Consider the following 24,250-nt stretch of genomic DNA (forward strand, 5'->3'; position numbering starts at 1 on the left):
CGCTGACTGGCTGGGGCCCAAACTTGCACTTCCAGGGTTTTTGCGAACCGTCTATTGTATTTTGATTCCTGACCTAGTTGCTGGAGAGAAATGAAATTGAACGGAGGCACTAGGTGACTGCAGCCTGGCTAGATTCGAACTGCCAACCTTTGGATCATTGACTTTACTCTACCAACTGACTGAGCTATTGTCGCTACCACTTCCCAAATACACAATTACACCATATTTTAAATGTTTTGCAACTTGAAATCATGACAAATTACAATTTCATTTTGCAATTAGAGGTTTGGGTTTGGAAGCCCCTCTTTTACAAAATAGATTATCTTCAACACAAAATAATAATACTTTCTCTCTTACAATGTGGCCCATTTCTGATAAAGCACAAGTATTTCCAATTCCTTGATTCTAACAACCGTTCTGCGTACTACCCATTCATCTCCTTCATGATTACATACCTTATACACAATCAAACTAAATCACTGTGTTTCTTCTTTTTCTTCTTCTTCAGCCGTTGGACTTTGAAACTAAGAGCAGTTTCTCTCTACGGATCGAGGCCACCAACCGCCACATCGACTCCTCCTTCCTGAGCCTGGGCCCGTTCAGTGACACCACGTCGGTGAAGGTGACCGTGGAGGACGTGAACGAGCCCCCGGTCTTCTCCGCCCCCCTCAGCCGCATGGAGGTGTCAGAAGACGCACGGGTCGGAACCTCCATCGGGAGAGTTTCTGCGCACGATCCGGACAACATCAACAGCGCCATCAGGTAGGGGGACATGGATATGCAAAATTTACTCACGTGAGGTTTTATGTTGTTAGCTCATCAAAAATTAGAGCTGTGTTTTGTTTCATTTACACATGTCTGAGTTGTCCTCCATTGTTAGGCTGTGTGTGTCTCCAAAGTTCAAAATACTTTGTTCCACCTTGTAATGTCACAACAAACTGTTACGTTTGACCCTATGTTTATTAAAGATTGGCAATTCCGCATCTTAAATTATTCAAATGATTCTAGTGAAGGTGTATGGAGTTTAAAAGTACAGTAGAGCACTTCCTGTATTGCCATGACATCACAAGTCCCAAGTCAAATACAAGCAAGTCCACATCGAGTCTCGAGTCACTGGCCCATTCAAGTCATTTGAAGTCTTTAAACCAAAGTACCAAATAAAGCTTTGGTTTTTGCAATTTATATGCCTTTTAAGATAAATTGTACTTAAAAAAGTCATAGTATATTTACAGTATATTTGAGTAGTTATAGAGTATATAAGAGTTGTAGAAATTAATTTAGTTATTTTTTTCCTTTTTAAATGTCTTGACAAGATCATAGTGTGAATCATTACGGTCAGAATGGTCAAGTCACAGGCCTCAAGTCTGAGTCAAGTCCAAAGTCATTGACCTTCAAATCCAAGACGAGTCCCAAGTCTTTTAGTCCATTTTATCAAGTCAAGTCTCAAGTCCTAATAGTGACTCAAGTCTGACTCGAGTCCAAGTCCCGCCTTGCAAGTCCCCACCTCTGGCTCACGTTGCGTACGCATTTACGCCACATACATACAGTACACAGAAACCTGGCATGCATACCAAATTGAATTCCACACACTTTTGCATCACAGATTTCCTCTAAACGCTGAATAAAAAGGGAAGATGCAACGCCACTTTTGCGTCTTCTGTTCAGACCGTCATCATATAAACGTAGCCTAATCTGAGCTTTACTTCAACACAATCTGACCAGAAAGAGCTGAGTTAGTTGGAACTACAAGAGGTGAGCTGATCTGTGCTGTTCAACAAGTTTCTCACAATAAAATCACAGTTCATTAGCTAAAAGTTTTTCAGTTACTCACTCTCACCTTTTTGTTGAAAGTCAAAGACCTAAACAGAACCGTGAACGCTCATATCGATCACAGACTCCTCAAAATGTGCTGTTTAAATCCATTTTGTATTTCTTCTTAAAACCTTTTTTGGCAGTGTTTGCGCGCATTGTGTCACCGTGATCATTTCCAAACATTCCGCCTATAGAAATGCACGTTGAACACCCCCAGCGTAATGTCACTGCAAATTATCAATAATAGAATCGAAGCAGCACCTTACCACCACCTTTGCCCCTATCGCCCTGTTGGCATTGCTCCATACATCACATTATACAAACACGCCAAGTCTTTCCGCTGATTTGGGTTCCGCGTATCCACTAGCAGATGGTGTGAAGGGCCAAGCGGTGCCACATTCGCAAAAATTAAATGCCATCTTGACCATGAGAAGGGCATTCCTCTTGGACGGGTCGAGGCTGGACACTGCAGCGTGGCATTTCGCGCTCAAACAAGCCCTCTGTATTATTAATTGAATGAAAATTGTACGGTATTCACCCGCACGCTGTTCGGAGTGTTAGTAATCTTAATCAGAAAATCGAATTATGAAACCATTGTCATCGCAAATCATCTCTTTTTGCCCCCATTACTGCTTTTTTCAAGTTACTTAAAGAAGGAGTATTAAGCCAAGAATGTTTGAGCTTTCTACTATGTTATAAGGTTGTTCACTCATCAAAAAACATCTAGCGATCTTACGAGCGAGCCTACAAACCTACATCGCCAATGCTCCCACACGACAACAAAAATGAGGATACAAAACTACACCGCAACTTCACAAACCTTTCATTAGCAGGATGCACGTTGATTTGCTGTGTAAGCACTCTGAAGGGGGAGTAACTTAACATAAAGAGCAAAGGGATTGGAGAGCATTCAAAACAAAAGCGAAACTTACAAAACATGTTGATACGTTATGTTATTAGGTTCTTTTTCCAGACCAAGACTTTGTTTTCATACATGACAGAGAAGGAAAAGATGAAATTGAACCGGAGCATAAAGGAAATACCCTGCATGTCCTGCAATAAAACATACATCGAGGACGCAAGGTGGGCATTCAGTACACGGAAAAAGGAACACAGGACAAAATGCGAGAAGGACACAGCGAAGGTGAAACACGAGCAAAACAACACAAAGCAGAGCAAGAACAACTTAAATCGGCCGTTTCTGAGCATTTTAAAAGAGAGAACCACATAATGGACTGGGACGGCGCAAACATCACTGGGACAGAGGAAAACAAACATCGTCGCTGAATTAAAGAGGCAGTCAAAATACGGAAACATGCCCACAGGACTATAAACCGGGATGAGTTTGTTTTTTTTTATTCTCACACACCTGGGATACTGTCCTGAGGAAGTCGGACTGCAGGTGGCGCTGTCGTCCTGCCTCCACCGGTAGGAAGACGGCGCCTAAACCTGTTTAAATCAGCTGACCGGACACATCACAGGAACATCACGTGACCATTAGTGAGCAATCAAAACTGTCACTTATGAAAGCAAACTCTTGGTCTGAAAAAAGAACCTAAAAACATTATCAGAAGACCAAATGAACCTCTCTGGACTATGTTAATACGTTGTTTTCAGTGAATATAGCATTTTCAAAACAAGAAAAGGTACCTCTAATTATGTAATGTAGCTAAGTTGGTAGAGTTTTCATCAATCAATTAATCAAACTTTATTTATAGAGCACTTTCATACAAAAATGCAACACAAAACGCTTTACAATGATTGAAACTAACTGTCTGGAATCTGGGACATTAACCACCAACTAACTATCGTCCACAGTTGGCGGTTCGAATCCCGCTCTCACGTACACAAATTGCTTGAGTGGTCAGATCCAGACTGGCGCAGTGATTCCAGCGCCCACAGAATGAGTCCTGTCGTTGTGTCTCTGGGTAAAACACTTAACTCACATGCGTACACTGGTGTATGAATGTGCGTGTGAATGGGTTCCTTGATGCAAAAGCGCTTTGAATGCCTTAAAGGTGGAAAAGCTCTTATAAAAAAAAGTTTGAAGATGTGATGTGTCGAGTCTGGACACTGTAGCGTGGCATTTCGCACTCAAGCAAGCACTCTGTATCATTAATTGAATGAAAATTGTACGGTATTCACCCACACGCTGTTCGGATTGTTAGTAATCTTAATCAGAAAATCAAATTATGGAACCATTGTCGTTGCAAATTGGCTCTTTTTGCCCCCGCGACTGTTATCGGCGTCTATGTATTTCACTACATCTGTTGAAATGGAAACGATTGTGGAACTAATGCACTCACAAGAGTCAAATTACATTGCAATAATACCCTTTGGATGTAGGCTAATTGAAGTTGTAATTTTTTTTTGCGTGGAATACTGGCTCGTGTGTGTTGAAAAAGGTTGGGTTGTGCGTTCGGGGAGAAGAGGGATTTCAGAAGGATCAACGTTTAATGGATTTTTGGTTCGTGTAAAATATCTGCGAGGGTTATGAATGATAGTGAAGCCCCAAACTTGTCCGGTCAGAAGTTAAGTCCGTTGGGAGGTCTTATCTCCAAGTTCGGTGGACAATCTAGAAATCTAATTATGATAAAAAAGAAATGGAAAAGTTTAGAGCAAGTTGCAATAGAACAGAGAATGTAGGGGCAACACAGGAATAATATGTTATGGCTCCTCTCCACGTCGAGAGGACCCAGTTGAGGTGGCTCGGGCATCTGTTCTGGATGCCTCTTGAGCACCTCCCTCTGGGCATGTCTCACCAGGAGGAGACCCCGGGGAAGACCCAGCACATGCTGGAGGGACTATGTCTCTCAGCTGGCCTGGGAACACCTCAGGGTCCCGCCAGAGAAGCTGGAGGACGTGTCTGGGGTGAAGGAAGTCTAGGAGTCCCTGCTTAGACTGCTGTCCCCACGACCCGACCCTGGATAATTGGAAGAAAATGGATGGATAGATGGATGGAGAAATAATATGTAGGAGTTTAAAGTGACTACTGCATAAATCTACAACAAAGGATTAAAAAGAACATTTGATGGAACTATTACTTTATAGTATGGATCATGTTGGATATTACATTTTCAAACTTAATATTCAACGCACTCACTAAAGGTCTAGGAGTAATTGCAACTGAGGTTGGTAGCTAAAACTCAAGTTATAACCTTTCACCCAGCTGTTATACCTCTGAGCAAGACACTTTGCCTTTCTATTCCCCGTAATTGTGTGACTGGTGGTTAAATTCCACCTAATGAACCTTGTTGCAGTTATACACCGTTGCCGCCAGTAGTCATTTTGTTGACTAAAATAATTTTCGTCACACAACTAAATTTAAAATAATCAGACATTTTTGCAGAATAACTTTGCCTAAAATTGGGCAACATTAATTTCATTTTTCTCAGTTTCTCTTCACAAGCGTTCATCAGTGTATTATCCACAGCTCGAGAATCGCATCCGCTATAATCCACAGTTCTAGTGCTGGCATTTCTGTTGAAAAATAAAAACTAAACAGAAACAAATGAAAGGGATGAGTGGAGACTAGAACACCTGTCAGTCCCAGAGTCCCAAACCAGCCTATAAATATACAACATCCAAGTATTATTAAAAAAAGGGAGGAAAAAATTAAAGTAATAGATTTCAGCTTCTGTTATGCTGTGAATTCCTGTTCTGTTAGTGTATTTGATTAAAAATTATAAAAATGTTAATGACTGTGACTTGTGTTGCCAGGTATTCCATAGACAGAAACACAGACTTGGAGCGCTTCTTCAACGTGGATGCCCTCAGCGGAGTCATCAGCACTGCCAAACCTCTGGACCGGGAGGCCAACTCTGTCCACAACCTCACCATCTTTGCCATAGAGAGCCGTAAGTCTGAACTGCTAAGAAATAACACAATCATATCTTAACAATCGTAGCTGGTCAGTGTTAGATGCATTGTGTAACTTTTCTGGTGGAGGGTCTACCACCTGCTTGTCTTCATGGAAATGTTATTGCTTTATCTAGACTGATTAACTCTATAACTATAGGCTACATCAGTGGTCCCTCAACCTTTGTTGCGCCACGGACTGGTTTTATTTCCAACAATATTTCACGGACCGGGGCCAGGAGTTTGGGGCCGGTGCTCTTAGAGACAATATTTTCAGGCGTGAGGAGTTGTGGCATGGTGTAGTCCTGGTTAAATACTGTTTTAGATCTGGTTTAGTGCTGGTTTAGGGCACTTTCAAACCACTAGGTCAATTATTTGGTCCGCACCAGGCAATAAAACTGTGATTATGTAGCATAGACTCCAGTGTGGTCCGCTTCACACCGGCAAATGAACCAAAATTGGTCAGACTGACGTTTCATCAATGTTTATCTTCCGGTAGAAATAAACGCCCATTCTGGGGTCATTCTGATGTCCCCCAGTTACCCCCTCCAATTGCGAAAGGTACTGATGTTCCCCCGTTAAAACTGTGGGTGATCCTCATCTGAAGTTTTCATCATGAACTCATAAAACAGCAGCATGTAGATTATAACTTTGTGTATAACTCACCGCACATCAGCCCTGAGCAGATGCACTGAGTTCGGGTAATAGCGGTAAAAGTTTAGAATCATCCATATGGGACAAGGGATTTGCAATTTCACAGCCCGGTACCAAATGACCCACGGCCCAGGGGTTAGGGTTAGGGACCCCTGGGCTACATTATAGGTCACAGCTGTTGAGATGCAACCTTATTCACAGAGAGAATTATTTTATGTCATTGCTCTGGTTGAAATGTTCCACAGTATGATATTGAACTGCTTTAACTTACATTTACTAAATTATGGATGGTTTTCTAGCTCAAAAATACATAGAAAAACAGGCATTCTGACTGTGACCAAAACCTTTCCACAGATCTGACCTGTAAGTTAGTCTGGTTTGGTCTCCATGAAGATCGAAAGGTTTAATACCATACTGTGAAATTCCAGACAAAGCATTAACATCTCCATGGAGACAAGCAGGTGACGGACCCTCCACCGGAAAAACTGCACAGTGCACCTTGGAGTTATTTGATTACTTTTAGCTCAATGGGTTTTTATTTCAAATCTGGTATGACGTTGAAATCCTTTTACCGTTAAATGTTGTGATCTTCTTGGCTAAGCTTTATAGATAAGTGTGATTGAATGCCCTACTTGAGGTCTTGCTAGAACCGCTGACATTATCCAGAATAGAGCCAAGATGTTGCGGTGAAACGTGTTACATTGTGTTGGTAATTGCTAACCATTCGGCGTCTCGAAATGGTCTCCTGAACTTTTCCAAAGGTTGCTTGAACCATTAGCTGCTCAAAGTGATGGTGCCCCTGCTAAGAAAGATTCGGCAGTTTGCTATATAATGTAGGTCCAATTTTCTTTCAAGGAGCTGGTGGATTGAAGCACGGTTCACGCCAGTTTGCTTCAACTTGCGTCGATTTGCGTAAAGGTGCACTGTGGAACTTTCCTGATGGTGAGGTGGTGTAGCTTTGCGAAGAATGTTCCACAGTCATTACATTAAATTAAGGTGCATTGTCTAACTTTTCTGGTGGAGAGTCCGTCACCTGCTTGTTTCTATGGAGATGTCATTGCTCTGCCTGGAATGTTCCAGAGTGTGACATTAAACAGCTCTACCTTACTTATTCAATTACAGGTGGCGTTAAAGCTTAAAAATACCTAGAAACACAGGCGATCTGACTGTTAGTGGGGTTGACCTGTAACTTGCTTTGATTTACCCTCCATCAGAACAGTTACACAATGCTTGTTTTTAATGGGACAGTCCAGAATTTTGGAGCCAGAGTGTGAGACACTTCTTAAAAACTCCCATCCAGTCCTTGTATTTGCAGATGTCGCTAGGTGCTAGGCTAGTGCATGTCAATGGCCATAGTTAGCCTGCCACTAAAAACAGTCTTACCCACTCCACAAAACACCTGAAGTAAATCTGTTATTACACCAGACTGTTGATGTGAATGTCTGTGTTGATAGAATCATTTTAGAAGTAAAACCAACCTTGCATTTGAAGGATTTATGTCTGAGCAGCAGCAGCGAGTTGTACTTCCTGATAGAAAACTTGGCAGCGGCGGACTGATATCACCTAGCACCTCCCTTACCGGCAAAGTAAAATTCCACTGCTGCTGAGAAAATAGTCCCTCAATATGCGACGATTCATGCGATGCAAGGTTAGTTTTATTTAAAACAATATTCTGTCAACACAGACATTCACATCGACAGTCTGGTGTAATAATAGATTTGTTTCGGGTGTTTTGTGGAGTGGGTAAGTTTTTAGTGGCAGGATAACTATGGCTATTGACATGCACTATCCTAGCACCAGTGACCTCTGCAAATACAAGGACTGGATGGAATATTTAAATAGTGTCTCCACACGTCTCCAAAACTAACTAGGAAATGAGACCTTATGTCCAAAATTTCGGACTGTCCTTTAAGCCATGTTCTAATGCTGTCACCTCATTTAACATTCAGCAGCCCATGAGCTTTATGCTGAAGTTGTCAACTTTAGACTTTTATCTTTTGTGTATTAAGCATCTCTTTCGTGTAGTATTGTATATATTTTTTATATTTGTTTTATTGTTTCACTGTCGTGTTTCATGCCGTATCACTTTGGTGAAACTTGTTATATGCTATATAAATAAAATTACTTGACATGACGTGACTTAAAACATACCTGGAGTTCTGCTGTGGAGTTTGTTTCGTTCACACATGTTTGAGTAATTCTGGCTTATTAGTCTGTCTATATTTTCCAAAGCTCAAAATGCTCTGTTCCACCTTGTGATGTCATGTGGTAGTTTAAGTCAACAGCTACATTTTACCTTTAGTTCAATAGAGATCGGCAATTCCACAGCTGAAATCATCCAAATGATTCTAGTGAAGATGCATGGAGTATTAAAACACAGTGAAGTACTTCCTGTATTACCACATGACGTCACAAGGTGGAGGTTTGTGTTTTAAACGTGTGAATGAAACAAAACACATCTCCAGGTCTGCTTTTGACGAGGAAACAACATTATAACAGATCAGACAAAAGCGTAATATGGGCTCTTTAACGATGCTCAGTCCAGTTCCATCCAGTCAGTAGTTTGTAGCTGGGATTCAAATACTAGTTACAGTTACTAGTTGGTAAATGGTAAATGGTCACATTTTTCTATATTATACACTTTCAAATATCACACTAGCTCTAAAAGATACAACCCTTTCTTTCTCTTTCTTCTGTCTCTTCTTTTCTCCCTCTTCATATCTAAACACCACACGCTCATTTCTTTCTTTCAAACACTCTTTTTTTTTTATCATAAGGCTTTAAACACGCATTCTTATTGACATCTGACGCCGCGTAGACACACACACATACAGCTCCTCTGTTGGATCCGAGCGTGAGGTCTGACTGATATAGCACCCGAGCACCCGACGCACCCCATAATAACAGTCGTGGCGATTGTCAGCGGGTCCCTCACAGGCTGATGGGTGACACGGGGGACAGGGAGGCGCTGTTCTAAAAATGTCTACTGTGTTCTCGGACTAGTAAGAACACAACAAGCAAAAAGAGTTGGTTTTAATAGACTTGAATTTGGGATATGGTACTTGATTTTGTTTAAAAAGTCCTTTATTACACAAAATGGATTCTTGTGAGCTTTAAGTCGTGTTAGAATATTGTTTCCTCATCAAAATCATATTCAGATTTGAGTTTTGTTTCATTCACGCATGTATGAGTAACCCTTTATTATTAGTCTGTCTACGTCTCCAAAGCTCAAAACGCTTTATTCCACCTTTTACCTTTAGTTCAGTAGAGATTGGCAAGTTTAGGATTAAAATTATCCACGTGATTCTAGTGAAGGTGTGGGGAGTTTAAAAACACAGTATTACCACATGACATCGCATTGTGTCTTTTCCATTTAAGAGAAGAACTCAGCCTAAATATGCAGGATTTAAGTGTTAAACATGTGCGAATGAAACAAAACACAACTCCAGCTACACTACCGATCAAATGTTTTAGAACACCCAAATTTTTCCAGTTATTTATTGCAGTTCAAGTCGTGCAAGTCCAATGAAGAGCTTGAAATGGTACAAAGATAAGAACTGAACAGCCAGAGGTTAAAAAAAAAAGGATAAAAGATACAAAACACAAGTCCAAGCTCTGCGAAAACTATCTCAGGAAAAAAGAACAAGATGTTGAGCTTGTAAACATGGAGTGTCCAGCACAGAATCCAGACTTATACCTCATCGAACTGGTTTGGGATGAACTGGACAGAAGAGTGAGGCAACCTACAAGTGCCACACATTTATTTCTGCAACAGATTTGGGAAGAACTTTCTGTAGAATATTTTATTTCTATTGTAAAAAGAACAAGCCACGAGTGTGTTCAGCTGTTCTATCTGCTAATGGTGGACATTTTCATTTCATGAATCAAAAGTTTAGAATATGTTTTGGTCAACAATAAACAACAAACAGTAAAAAACTGGAAAAAAGTGTGGTGCTCTAAAACTTTTGACCAGTAGTGTATGTTTGTATTACTGTATTTCTCTATTTTACATTTTTGCTTGTACATATACATTTATATAATTCCATCTTATTTGACACCAGTCTCTTGTTATTTTTGCTACTTATGTTGGTTTGATTTTTTTTTTATTGTTCAGCCGTTTTGACGCTTCGACCAATCAAATTTAAAATATTTGTCATGACATTTGTCTGACTTTTTCCCAAGTTCTGTTAATCAGAGCACCTGATTTTTACATGTGTAGTTTTTAGACCAGTAAGTTTGTTTTTATGATGTATATATTTTTGATGAGGAAACATTATAACATAGATCAGATAATAGCATAATATGGGCCCTTTAACATAGCACCTTTAGCACCCTTTAGCATATTTAGTGAAACGCAGAAATGTTTTGGTTGTAGATTTGACATTTTCTTATTTAAAAGGCCTGTACGTGACTTTTTTTTTTTTTTTAACAGTGTATTTGAGCAAAAAAATTATATTTTATAAACAGCTCTTCAGGTAAAAAAAAAAAAAAAAAAGTGTTCATTCTGCTTCTGCCATCTAATTATAAAGTGTTTTATTGCTAGAAAGGAAGTGTGCAATTAGCATTCTCGTAGTTGTTAGCTTTACAGCAGCATTGGTGTCTGAAAGTTGTGAACAGTGCTTATAAGCTCATCATGGTGAACAGTTAGAATGCTCAGAATTCATAACATCAGTGAGGAATAACTTTGGAATTTTTTTTGCATTTTTAAGGCAGTAAAAACCAGATACAGCACCATTAAGTCAAGCTAAATTCTTCTAGCAGAGTTTCATGGGTTGATGCTAGATGCTGGAACACCCTGAACCTGTTGCCTTCTTCTTTTTTATTAGGAAGGACAACTATAATAAGAAATTGGGACAGTGGGTGTAACTGACTTTTACCGTCATAAAACTTGAAAAACAGAACTAGTTCATTTAAAATGAAAATAGTTTGCAGTGGTCCAAAGTTATTCCTCACATACCTTATGCACTCTGAACATCTTAATTACTCACCGCAACGAGTCCTTTTGCAACTTTCATTGCAGTCAATGCAATAACAACATGCTAACAAGCATTATTTCCTAATTTGTGGACGATAAAGGAACTTTATAATTAGAAGCACACAGCATTTTGTCCCTAAGCTGCTTTTACAACGTATCTGCACAGAACAATTTTAACCTCATTACCTGAAAAAAATTTAATTGAAAAAAACTTTTAAGTCATGCCACCTGCTTGTCTCCATGGAGATGTTATCGCTTGACCTAGAGTATTTTATGGTATGACATTAAACATATCCATGTAGTTTTTATTCATTATGGGTGTTTCCATTGTTGAAAAATACAATAATCCCTACTGTGAATGGGGCGACTCTCCACAGAACTGACTTGTATTGTAGCTAGGGCTGAACAATTTTAAGAAAAAAATAATGTCATCAACATTTTTTGTTTTTTTTTGTTTTGTTTTTTCAAATCAAGTTTCAGTGCACATGAACACTTGCAAACATCACAGAAACTCACATCATACCAAAGTCCTGCACCAATGATTTGACGTCGGACTGTGGGGGGAGGAAGCGACGAAGCGACATAGACAATAAGGGCTGTGAACCGCTCTACATACATTTTCCTGTACTCCGCTTTCCTTTCTTTCAATATACACCGAGTAATATTGTGTTTTAATATTGTGTGCAGCTTTGCGCACATTTGTTTACGTTTTACAGAAACAAAACTTAAAACCACATGGCTCATTTGCATAAACTATAAGCTCTGAAAAAAACAGCTCACTCCTTGTGCGCTAATGTGGTTCAGCTTATGTCGGACAAAACGACATGACTAAGTGGAATATAAGTGTTCTTTCTGTGACAGAGGATGTGCTGATGATGGTGAGTCTGTTCTGTGCGTCTGTCACGTTGGAGATAGTTCATGTTAAACTTTACAGAACACCAGGTTTAAATCCTAGCCTTCTCGCATTGTGGCGGTGAATTATTTTACGACGCATAGACCTCGACGCAGACCAATAAATCCATAAATTGGGCTTTAGGAGCATTGCATAAAAACATGGCTTTGACGCTTCCAAAATCGTGTTGTCTGAGATTGCGAGTTTTGGTCCAAATCAATAGATCTTTCAGCCCTAATTGTAGCGTAGTGCTGTGACCTGCTTGTCTCTCTTGTGACAAAAAGGATTGATTAATCTGTATTCTTGAATATTCTAGACAAAGCAATGACATTTCCACGAAGACAAGCAGGTAGAATAATAAATAATACATCTTTATTTATAAGTCACTTTTAAATACAGGGTTTACAAAGTGCCGTACAAGCTGCAAAGAACAATAAAAATAGCATATAGAAAACATTCAAAACAGACCGATGCAAGCAATTCAATTAATTATAATGCAAGAGTGAATAAAAAAGAACAATAAATAAGGAACAAAGGAATGCCAACTGATAAAAATGAGTTTTAAGAAGTGATTTAGTGTAATATTTCTCATGAAGGTATCAGACTCTACACTAGAAATGTTACGCAGTGCACCTTTATGCTCACATTTTAACTCATGACATTCCTTTTTTCCAGCGTTCTCACTCCTCTGTGCCAGTATTTTTCAGTACTGCGCCTCTGTGACTCGCATTGGAATAGACGCATGGTTGAGTAGGGGGATTTTGTGCATTTGCATCACAGTCACTCATCGCCCTTCCAGCCCACACCACGACAACAAGTGGGTGACCCGGGGCGGTGCGTGTCCTTTTTTTTTTATGGGTGTCACGAGCGCGGCCGGAATGTCACCCGACGCATCACCCACGGACACGGCACCCGCCCACGCTAAACAACTGTCCGGTACCAAAACACCACCATTAACCCGTCTCTAACTGGCAGGGTTGTGACAATGTACCGAAGTAGACCCGTGACTCCCATTGAAAATCTCCAGTCAAGTCCTTTCCCCAGTTCTAATTCTAGTGTCTTTCTGGTAAACAAGTTTTGATCTGGTTTTGAAATATGTAACAGGTCGTCAGCCCCCTTGTCATGCTTTCCGCGATGAGGGGCGTGTGTGGGTGCAATCCCCGAATAGCCCCAAACTTTGATAGAGCTTTCAAAGTAGTCAGGCTACTTTATCGTCCTTGTCAGTTAGAAGGAACACTATAAAGCCACTGTAACTTGGCCGGTTTCAGTTTTTTCGATTTCTGTCCATTCAGCGCCACCTACAGTCTAGCTGCCTTGCAAATACAGAATCATACCTCTTTCTTCAACTATTATGTATTAAAAGGTCTGTGTTACGCTGATCTATGTTGTAATGTTTTCTTATCAAACACATTTCTGGAGTTCTGTTTGTTTCATTCACGCATGTTTAACACACATATTCTGCATATTTAGACTTTGTTTTTGTCTCAAACTGAAAACACTCTGTTCCAACTTGTGTTTCATTGTGTTTTTAAACTCAGTACACCATCACTAGAATCATTTGGATCATTTCAGCTCTGGAATTTCTGCTTAACCAAAGATAAATTGTCAATCCTAATTTTAAAACTGCAGCTTCATGAACAGCTACTCAAACATGTGTGGATGAAACCAAATGCCACTCTAGGTTTGTTTCTGAGGAAGTAACATTATAACATGACCATAAGAATCAAATATGCATAATCACATTTCTCTCAACTTATATTAACAGCGTTTAGTGTTTCACTCATTCACTCGGCAGAAATCTGTGATGTTTTTTAGTCTCTTTGGGTATTTTTTTAATATCATACATATTTGGTTTAATGCGGACAGAACATGCTTTTCCATGATGGGTTAATCCACCTTTCAGTCAGGCCCATCGGAGATTCACTGATGACCAGACTCACATCTTCATAAAGTCTTGGAGAAGTGTGTTCTCTAGGTCCCAGAAAAACAGTCCAATTGATTATTTAATGATTGGTTGAAATGATCATTGTGTATCCCTAGCCTGATTCATCAGCCAGTTTCATTTCGTGGAAATCATTTGGCCTCGCAGGATTAGGATTTGTTCGTTCGACGATAGGCAGGTACTTTTTTATTTAATCAAATGAGACTATTTGGTCGTGACGTATGCAATGCACCACTAACAGGGCTAACTGGTATATTAAGCTTTTCCCAAATCCCATAGGAAGAAGGGCAATAACGTTTTTCCCCTTGATAAAATTCACCAAACATTGTCTTTGTTCCGTATTTAAATCATCGATCTCGGAATTGTTGCCAACACAGAATGTATGGCTATTTGTGGATTGGCTGGTGCCCGAACTCGCACTTCCGAGGTTCTGTAAACCGTCTAGTGTATTCGGATTCCTGACCTAGTCGCTGGAGAGAAATGAAATTGAGTGGAGGCACTAGGTGGCACCAGCCTGACTAGTATATCCCTACTACTGTGATAAAAATGTATTTATAATGCTAGTTGGGCCAATAGTATGCTAAACAGACATTTCATTTTTTGTTTTTTGTTTTTCATGGACAGAAGTAATGATGAACCTCATATACAGTAACTTTTCTGGTGGAGGATCTGCCACCTGCCTGTCTCCACAGAATGCTCCACACTATACCATTAAACCTCTCTATCTCGCATTTCACTAACAAGAACCATGCCACAACAATGGAATACGATAAAGGTGTTTCTTGACGGCAGGTAGATGTGATGGCTGGTGGGAGACTCAGGGTGGGGGTCTAATCTCCAATCCAAAATGGTCACCCAACTGAATCGGGAACCCCCCTCCTTAAATGACAGCTCCGGACTGAAGGATGAACGAGAGACACGGGTGGGAGGGAGGGAGCGGGTCAAGAGAGCTGACAGAGACGATGTTGTCAGGATGGCCGTATAAATAGGTTTTCTGGGTAATTGAAGGCGTAGTTGAGGCTGGAGAGGAGGCATGGTCCAGCTCCTGAATCTCAGTTATTCGTATTAACTCCATTTATTAATTCCCATGTGCTTTTAGTGCCGTCAAAGCCATGTATTTTTACCGTGAGCAAGGTCGCCTCTCCGCACATCTGACCTGATCCATGGCCTTATCTTATCATCATCTGTTTGACTCTATGAAGAAAGAGATAAGTTTAATTTTCATGCTGTAGAACATTCGACGCAAAGCCACAGCATCTCCATGGAGACACGTTGATGGTGCACCTTTATTGGATTGCGCCGTGCCAAAGATATTCAAATTGCAAGATAAGCCTAACCTTCTTGCTTTCGATAATTGAAAGACCTTTGGTGAGATTTTAGACACTTTGGTTGAAAACTTGAACTCATTTGTGCAGCAGTTGTCAGAAGCAAGCGGCATGTTTCATTAGCCCGGCGCTTTCCATCCGCTCTGTTCCCACTAATTAAAATCACAGCAAGACGATCAATATTCCATAATTTGGCCTAGCGCTTAAGAAGGAGCAGAAATGAGAGTTACTTCTAATGGCGGAACTCAAGGTCCACAGCAGTTCAAGACTAATTTGGTTTCAATTCAGTTTTAGTTCCCTTCTGGTAAAGTTTGTCTAGACTTATTTTGGTTATGGTTTTGTTAAGATATGGTCAAGTCCTAGTTTAGGTCTGGTTCTGTTTTAAAAGTTTTAAAAGCTGGTCTAGTCCCATTTTAGTCCCAATGTTGACATGGTGTTTTTGGAAACCCTTAGTCCAGGCTTTGACGTGGTTTAAACCTGACTTAGTCCCACATATCTTAAACATTTTCTTGCATCTGGTCTAGTCTTAATATAGTTCTTGTTTGAATCTAGTTTAGTCTGATTATAGTCAGGGTGCAGGGCGCTAGACTGGTTTTTGGTTATTTTTTTTAGGTCTACATATTCTTGTTTTTGACGCAACCCTAATTTGGAACTTTAATCCAGTTTTTGACCTGATTTAGATCTTCTTCTGTTTGATCATTGGTTTGATCACTTCCTTGCTATAAAAAGAATGAAGGTGCTGTACCGGATTTTTACTGTCATGAAAAAAGAACTAGTAAATTTGACAAGGATTGCAGTGGTCCAAAGTTATTCCACACTTATCATATGTATTCCAGGAATCCTACTTATTCACCGCAATAAATAATTAGTACAGATGTAACAATAACGGAAATATTGTGATATTTTATCGTCAAACGTCTCACAGTAATATTGTGCGCTGTCACAATTTATCGAATTCAAAGTTCCTTTGCTTAAGTGCATTGTTTTATAGTAGCACTGGCTAATAAACATTGGAAAATACATATCCCATGATTAATTTTAGCGCAGACATCATGAAGTTATATGTTTTTTACTTAAATTCTTGGGATTATGATGGTAATAATTCACACCAAAATGTTGTTAGGGTATTTTTAAAGCAAAACAGCATCCTATCTTCAATTATATCAGCCTCTCCAAAATATCACAATAAATATTGTACCATGACAAGCATATCATGGTAATAACTGCAATCAGAGATATCAACCTGGTCCCCCATGAGACATCAGTGGGGGCAGTTCATCACCACAGAAGCAGCTTATGAGGAGCCCAGCCCATATTACATGATCATTATATCCACAATGTAATGTGTGTATCTGTACAGGCCCATGAACATTTGTGTGATGTTGGTCACACATGAGAATGTCTGTGTTTACTAGTGTGTAACCAAAATGACATTTTTCATGAGTTGCGTATATGTTCGTTCTGTGACTGTAGATCAGTGTGTTGTGTATCACCAGAAAAACAAAAAATGGAAATTATTTTAATTCCAATTAGAATTTTAATGACATACACTGAAAGAGAAAGGAACTGTTATAGTTAGTGATTATCTCAAAAATGATTAATATTTTACTATACAAATGCATAGAATTATAAATAGATAATTTTTTCTGAGATTTTGAGATCATCCCGTTTCTCTAGCTCGATTCTTCGCGGAGTTATGACCAAAAACACATATTTGACCTTGGTTACCTTGACCTTCAAGTGACCTTGACCGGTTTCAACCTGTAACATCCAGGTTATGTGGTTATGTGTGTGACATCTTGTGTGATAATTGGGTGAATATTTTAGGCCGCAGATGGTTCCAAAATTGCCGAAATGGCCTATCCTTTATAATGGCGTGACCTTTCAATTGACCCGTGTGACCTCAAACCTTGGATCGCCACAAAACTTTTTTTGCAGTATCGGGTACGGGGGCTTGACCCACGTACCAAATTTTGTGACAATTGGTCCATAAGTGGCAGAATTATCGCAGGTGGACAGACGCACACACACAGGGTGAATACAAAACCTGGTCAACCCTTCGGGGGTTTTGACCATAAGAGCTGTTGATACAATATACCTGTGCTGAGACAAATTTTCCTCTAACAAATCAGGTATAAGCCCTTGTAATGTTTACAGTTTAAATTGAACTCTTTCTTCCGTTCTTGCAGAGGACCCCACGCAGATCGGTCGCGGCATCGCTTTGGTCACCGTTCTGGACATCAACGACAACGCTCCCGTTTTCGCCATAGACTACGAGACGCTCCTCTGTGAGAACTCCATGCCCGGACAGGTAAGACCCACGCGTTCGGCCGGCCTGAAGTTTACCGCCGCTCTTTGTTCTGAGTCACATAGGCCCCCCCTGCTGAGCCCCAAAGCCATTAAAACGCTTTCTTGTGCTTCAAAAAAGAAAGAAAAGAAAAAAACATCAAATTTAGAGGTTATTGTGGAGAGATGGAATCATTAGTGCGAGACACGTCCATGGGGGGGGGTAGGTCGGGCACTGCAGCTGTTGTCATGCTTCAAACACCTGACATTTAAGGGACTTTAAAGGAGCTCTATGTAAATTTACTGCTGGATGATTGGCCACCTGCTCGTCTCCATGGAGATGATGTTGCTAGGCCTTGGATGTTTCACAGTAGGGCATAAAAGTTGTCTATCACCACACAGAGACAAGAGAGTACAAACAACGACACTTACAGTACGAATGCAAGTATTTCTGAGTAGCTAAAGTTCTGTTATTAAAATCATTGCGTCTGCTGCATAAAATCGTTCCTACTCAGAGTTTTTACGGTTACTGTGAGTCATTCTAGTTAGTAGTGGTTGAAATTCTGGCTTAATCCATTTCAGTTCTGCCAGTTTTGGTCATTTTTGGCATTGTCAGCAGGATTTACTGGAATATTTTGACTTGTTGGTTAGACAAGTTGACATCCAAAGAATAGTTTATTGAACGGATAAACTTTGGCCTGTCACAGTTTGATATAAGACCCAAAAGCAGAACACTAGCCAGACTGATTTATTTACAGTCAGTTAAGTGAGCGGGGCTGAAAAAAAGCCAAGTAACTTCTAACTAGTAATGATGAGTAAACAAACTGGCGAGGAGTGGCTGTGGAAACTGGAAAATGGCCATACCACAATTTTGCTGTGTACATTTTGACCAATTAATGACTACGAACTATTGTGTTACTTATACTTAATATAGATATTAGGGCTGGGCGATATGGATCAAAAAATATATCTCGATATATTTTGCTATATCTCGATATACGATATATATCTTGATATATGTTCAAGAAAAAATAACCCCCTAAAACTGAAAACTGCAAAAACAAATCTGCCAAATTCCACAAGGTCTTTTTTTTTATTTTTTTTATTGAAGCATAAGAGGTCGGCAGTTCATATAGGAACATTTAAGATTACAAAAAAACCTAATTACATAAATAATAATTGAACTGTAAAATAACAGAAATAAAACATATTTCCTTCTTTTCATTCATAAATAAAACAACTCAACACAAGCTCATCTTTGCATTAACTCTGTTATCCAGACCAGAACCAGAACCATGAACTCATTTAGCAGAAGAAGCTCAGGATGTTCCTTATTTTAACAGATCCATGTTCCAGCGTCAGGAGCTCTGAGGTTTAATCCCACAATCCACTGCAGATCAAACCCAACGTTTCCAAACACTATTGTACAAGTGACACTGCAGCAGATTATTCATTAAAATCTTTTGCATAAATAAACTTTACATTGTTAAACTTTACAAGATATAAAGGATAACGACTCTAGAGCCACATCAGTCCGTTTGAGATAATAATGTGTTTAATGCAGTTTTGCGCACGTGTGTTTACATTTTACAGAAACGAAACTTAAGCGCATGGCTCATTTGCATAAACAGCACTTCTCATGCAGCTCAGCTCGTTTAGCTTCTTTCGGGCTAAAGGACGAGACTCGGTGGAATATGAGGATGTGCTGCTGATGGTTTTGTCTGTAAACGGTGGAAAAGGTTCATGGTGCTTGAAGCTTTTCACTGGCACCAACTTTGGGCGTTCACGGCGATAGTGACGAGTGAAGGAGACACGAGCGAACAAAATCAAGGAGGCGGGGGCGACAAGAGAGAAGGTAAACAAGCGAAGTGGCAAAATCAGAATTGAATATAAGCATTATATCGATATATACAATATGTCAGAATTCATATCGACTTTAAAAACTATCTCGATATATTTAAAATATCAACAGATCGCCCACCCCTAATAGATATTTCTTTTTGTAATCTAACATGCTGTTGTTAACTTACTGTAACTTCCAGACTATTGAGCGTACCTCAATATAAGCCGCATCAACTCAATTTTAAAAGAAAAGAAAAAAAAAATTGTACATATATAGGCCGCAGTTCTCTATAATCTGCAGGTGTCCACTTCTTCAAGAACGTTTTCAAGTTCGGGTCATGAGCTTTTATTGCCTCCGAATGCTTTTGTCGTCTTTTTGCATTCAGTCAGTTCGTCACGCGTCAGTGTCTCAACATTGACTCATTGATGCCGAGTTCACGTGCAGCAGCTCGATTTCCTTCTTCTCACCTGCATTTAACGCATATGGGTCATTAAGATGTACACCCTCACTAATGTTCATTTAGCATCATATTTCATCGAGGTCAGCCCTGTGTTCCCTCATTTCTAAGATTTTTCTTATTTCTAAGATTTTTCTCAAAATGAAACTCTAATTCAAGTCATTTTTATGTTCATGCTGCATTTAAAGCGATGATTCAGAGGCATTTCAACCTAGAATCCTTTGCACCATGACACATGACTGCTGGATAATAGGTTGGGTGTAACTGACAACCAAATTGGGAGAAATGGGGATAAAATCTGATGCAAATTGTTGACAAAGGAAATGTGGGAACATAGCGGGGAAAAAAAAAAAAAAAAAAAAAAACATAGACCGTATAGACGAATGGACAATGTGCCACACAAATATTCCGTCCATATATTTGCCGCATTGTTGTATAAGCTGCAGAGTTCCAAGTGTGAGAAAAAAAATTATTGGCTTATAGTCCAGAAATTACTGTGTAAATTATGGAATTACACCATAGACTTTACAAAAGTAGTAGGTTTTTATCAAATTTAAAACTTCTTCCTACCCAGCTTAAGCATCATGGACTCTAAAATTGTATTATCTCTTTCCACAATCAGTATCAGAAATTGTTCTGTTGTGTTGTTGTTGTTGGGTCCGGTCAAGCAGTAACGGAGGGAAACGGGCAGATTTTTTACATTCAAATAGCTCTTACTCATAAACTAGAGGGACTATTGAAATAAGTAAAGTATCAGAATGTAGGAAAGAGTTACACTCCAACAGGGTAAAGTTAAACCTGTGATATTCTTTCAAGTTGTTGACAAAACATTTAAAAACTCATGTCGGTAACGGAAGGGAATGAAATATGCAGCACTTTTTGGGCAATAAATCCAAACAGTGATAACTCTTGGTTCTCACTTCCATATCCTTAACAAACTGGTTTGAATATTTGCTTCATATAGTTTTCTACCATATGGTACAAGATTAGGTTGAAAAACCTCTTACTTTTTGAGTCATGAGATTTTTTATTAAGAAAGGTCATGGTAACGGAGGGAAAATTAACGGAGGGAAAATTGTGCAAACAAGTAGAAGGTGCAGGATTTTGCATAATTTTTCAGCTTTTTTCTTCTGAATACTTTAATATTACTTCAAAAGTGAAAGGAAACTATTTCTATAAAATATGTCAGTCCTCAGTCCTCAGTTTTATCATTTTAAATACTTTTTTTTTTTTAAATCATGTACCTTCATCAACAGTTCAAAGATGGAATAACACAAGATATGATGAAATACATCCATTTATTTACATGATTTGCAGGTCTTTGAAATTTGGGAAATAATTTTTGTTCCATGTTTCATACATGGTCTGTTTAAAACGTATGGAACTTTAGAACCAAGAATGGTACAGAAAAAAGGTCAACAGTTTCATAAACTAGAGTACATATGTATCTGTTCAATACATTTTATATCAGATGCATTAACTTGAATTTTTAGCCTTGTTGTTTACTTCTGCTTGACTGGGCCCTGTTTCCTTGTATTTATTTATTTTTTTTTCAGCTGATGCTCAAATGAATGAATAATAATACAGTAAAATATTACACAAATTAACTGATACTTTCATAAATACAAAATGGCTTGAAATGTGATTGCTTGCTTGTTACTTCAGTTAATAAGTATTTTCTGACCCAGTAAATAGTCCTCAAATCGACCTCACCCCGGGACCCTCAAAACAAACAACACAATGAAACAGATGAGTATCAACAGAAAAATCAGTACATGTATTATACCTAATTCATAGCATTACTCTAATCCCGCCGCGTCCAATGTGACAACCCCCGAGCCGTAAACAAAGTCCACTACAACGACCCAACGGGAGGTCGCATGTTGTACTCCACGCTTCATTCTCCCGTCCGTGTAATTACCCCAGCTCCACCGGGTCCGAACCACAATGCTGCGCTAAACGGGAGTAATCGTAGGTCGCCATCACGGCTCGGAGCATACGCACTTCACCTCCACGTATTTAGCATTCGGCCTCATTGTCGCTAACTGCGTCCAGGTCAGCTATCCGTCTGCGAGTGGCATTTCAGAACGAGAAAGAAAAGTACAATCAGAAGCGAAGGGCAAAGGAGGCGTGGAGGCCGGAGCGCGCACAATTGATCAGAATGAAGCATTGTGTTGCAAATGGCTATTAGGCCCGCTTTTTAAATATATTATGTGCATTCATATTTTGGAGTTGTTTGTCCCCGGGCTCCAGGGAGGCTGAGTAAAAAGTGCAAAAAATAGTTTCATTTGTATAATAGTTTCATTTGCAAAATAAGAAGCTATTTTTCAAAGCTTGACCACAGCCTTATTATTTGGTTTTATTTATGTGTTGTTGCTGTTGCATGGTTTGAAATGTGAAAAGTTCAATTTGTGTTTTAGAGTGCCTGCTTAGTAATCTAATTCATGAAGAACTTTATAACAGAAAAGTCAGTGGCTGAATTACATCTCTTACTGTTAGGGGTGTAACGATATCCAAGTCTCATGATACGATATTGTCACGGTATGAACCTCACGGTACGATATTTATTGTGATATCGTGTAGAGATGTAACAATAGCCAAAATATTGTGATATAATTTCTTTAAAGTTCTCACAATAATATCGTGGACCATCACAATATATCGAATTACAAGCCTCTTCACTGAAATGAATAGTTATGGTGCAGCAATAGCAAAAACAGAGGGAACTACATAGACCATGATCCTTTGCTCCATTTCAGTGTAGACGACGTAAAGAAATAACAGTTCTAAGCATTTTTAAGTCTTCTTTCTTTGGATTAAGTCTTGTTAAGGCATTTTAAACGGAACAAATTGCATATTAATAGTTTTGTTAAAATATCACAATAAATATCGTGCCGTGAGATGTATATCGTGAAAATATCGCACTAAAAGATATGGATATCGTTACATTCCTAATCGTCTCCCCACCATATCGAGGGCTTTCCTACGATATCGCTATAAATATCGTGCCCCGAGGTTCATACCATGACTATATCGTATCGTGAGATTTGGGTATCGTTACACCCTTAATATCGTAACACAGAATGGTTTAAACTTAAAATGCCTCTCTCTGATTTGAATGGTTACTACCTAAACCCCTAGCCTGATTCATCAGCCGGTTTCACTTTATGGAAATTGTCTGACCTCGCAACATTAGGATTTGTTCACTCGACCGTAGATGGGTACTTTTTTTTTATTTAACCAATCGCTGCTATTTGGTTGTGACATATGTAATGTGCTGCTAAAGGGCAATAACATCTTTCCCCTTGATAAAATTCACCAAACTTTCTCTTTATTCTGGCTTTATATCCTCAATCTCGGGAATCGTCACAGAATGTATGGCTTCATCTACGTCCTTCTCAACGCTTTGTTTACTGTTTTGCTGTTCCACAAAAAGGACCCAGACAGGTGCTTGAGTTTGACATCATGGCTTCACAGCTCTCTGCTGATTGGCTGGTGCACGGTCTACAACTTCCGGGTTTCTAGTCTAGTCTAGTGAATTCCGATTCCTGACCTAGTCGCTGGAGAGAAACTCCGGCACCTATGGGCAATGACTGCTCAGTTCTCAATCAATCAGTCAACAACTTTATTAATCCCAAAGGGCAATTCAGGTCGCACATCTCTGGTCACGCACAATATATAAATATAAATAACACAGAAAAAGAAAGCCAGACACCAGACGTTCAAACCACAGTGCATCAGGGACACAGTAACAAATTCACTTTCCATTTAAAATCCTTATGGCAGAGGGAATAAAAGATTTGGCGTAACGGTTAGTCTTTTGCTGTGCAATGCTAGTGCAGCCTTTGCAGCTCAGTGAAGGAATTCTGGAGATTCTGAGCTTCCACATGAGGCATGTTCTGTCCATATACTGAGAAGAGACAAGGGAGGGAGACAGTTGTGTCATCTATCTGCATCTGTTTAGGCACTGGCAACCCAGCTTCATATTACCACTTTTTTACATTTTCAATATGTACTGTCGTTTATTCTCGCCGCTCTGCTTGTTGTGTCTTGCTGTTTCTGTGTTAGCTGACAAATAATCGTTGAGTATGTATCCTCCGTAGTCTCCAGGCTGAAAAGTATCATGTATTTTTAGTGTTGCAATTGATCAGATACTATGAAAAGTCTACCCTAAAGACTGAATACTTTTTATAGTCGGCTATAACA

At 39.4% G+C, this 24,250-nt stretch overlaps 1 protein-coding gene across 2 annotated transcripts in view; it reads left to right on the forward strand.

Annotated features, from left to right (window-relative positions):
• cdh7a (cadherin 7a) overlaps nt 1-24,250 on the forward strand; it is a 406,174-nt gene that overhangs the window by 267,312 nt on the left and 114,612 nt on the right. For both annotated transcript variants that reach the window (XM_020930759.2, XM_055150893.1), the window contains 3 exons: nt 509-762; nt 5,533-5,669; nt 17,648-17,769. In XM_020930759.2, coding sequence (XP_020786418.2) covers nt 509-762; nt 5,533-5,669; nt 17,648-17,769 — 513 coding nt within the window. The remainder of the gene's footprint in view (nt 1-508; nt 763-5,532; nt 5,670-17,647; nt 17,770-24,250) is intronic.

Source organism: Boleophthalmus pectinirostris, unplaced genomic scaffold, assembly GCF_026225935.1.
Source record: "Boleophthalmus pectinirostris isolate CB_2022bp ecotype Guang Dong unplaced genomic scaffold, ASM2622593v1 HiC_scaffold_15, whole genome shotgun sequence".
NCBI classification, from domain to species: Eukaryota; Metazoa; Chordata; class Actinopteri; order Gobiiformes; family Gobiidae; genus Boleophthalmus; species Boleophthalmus pectinirostris.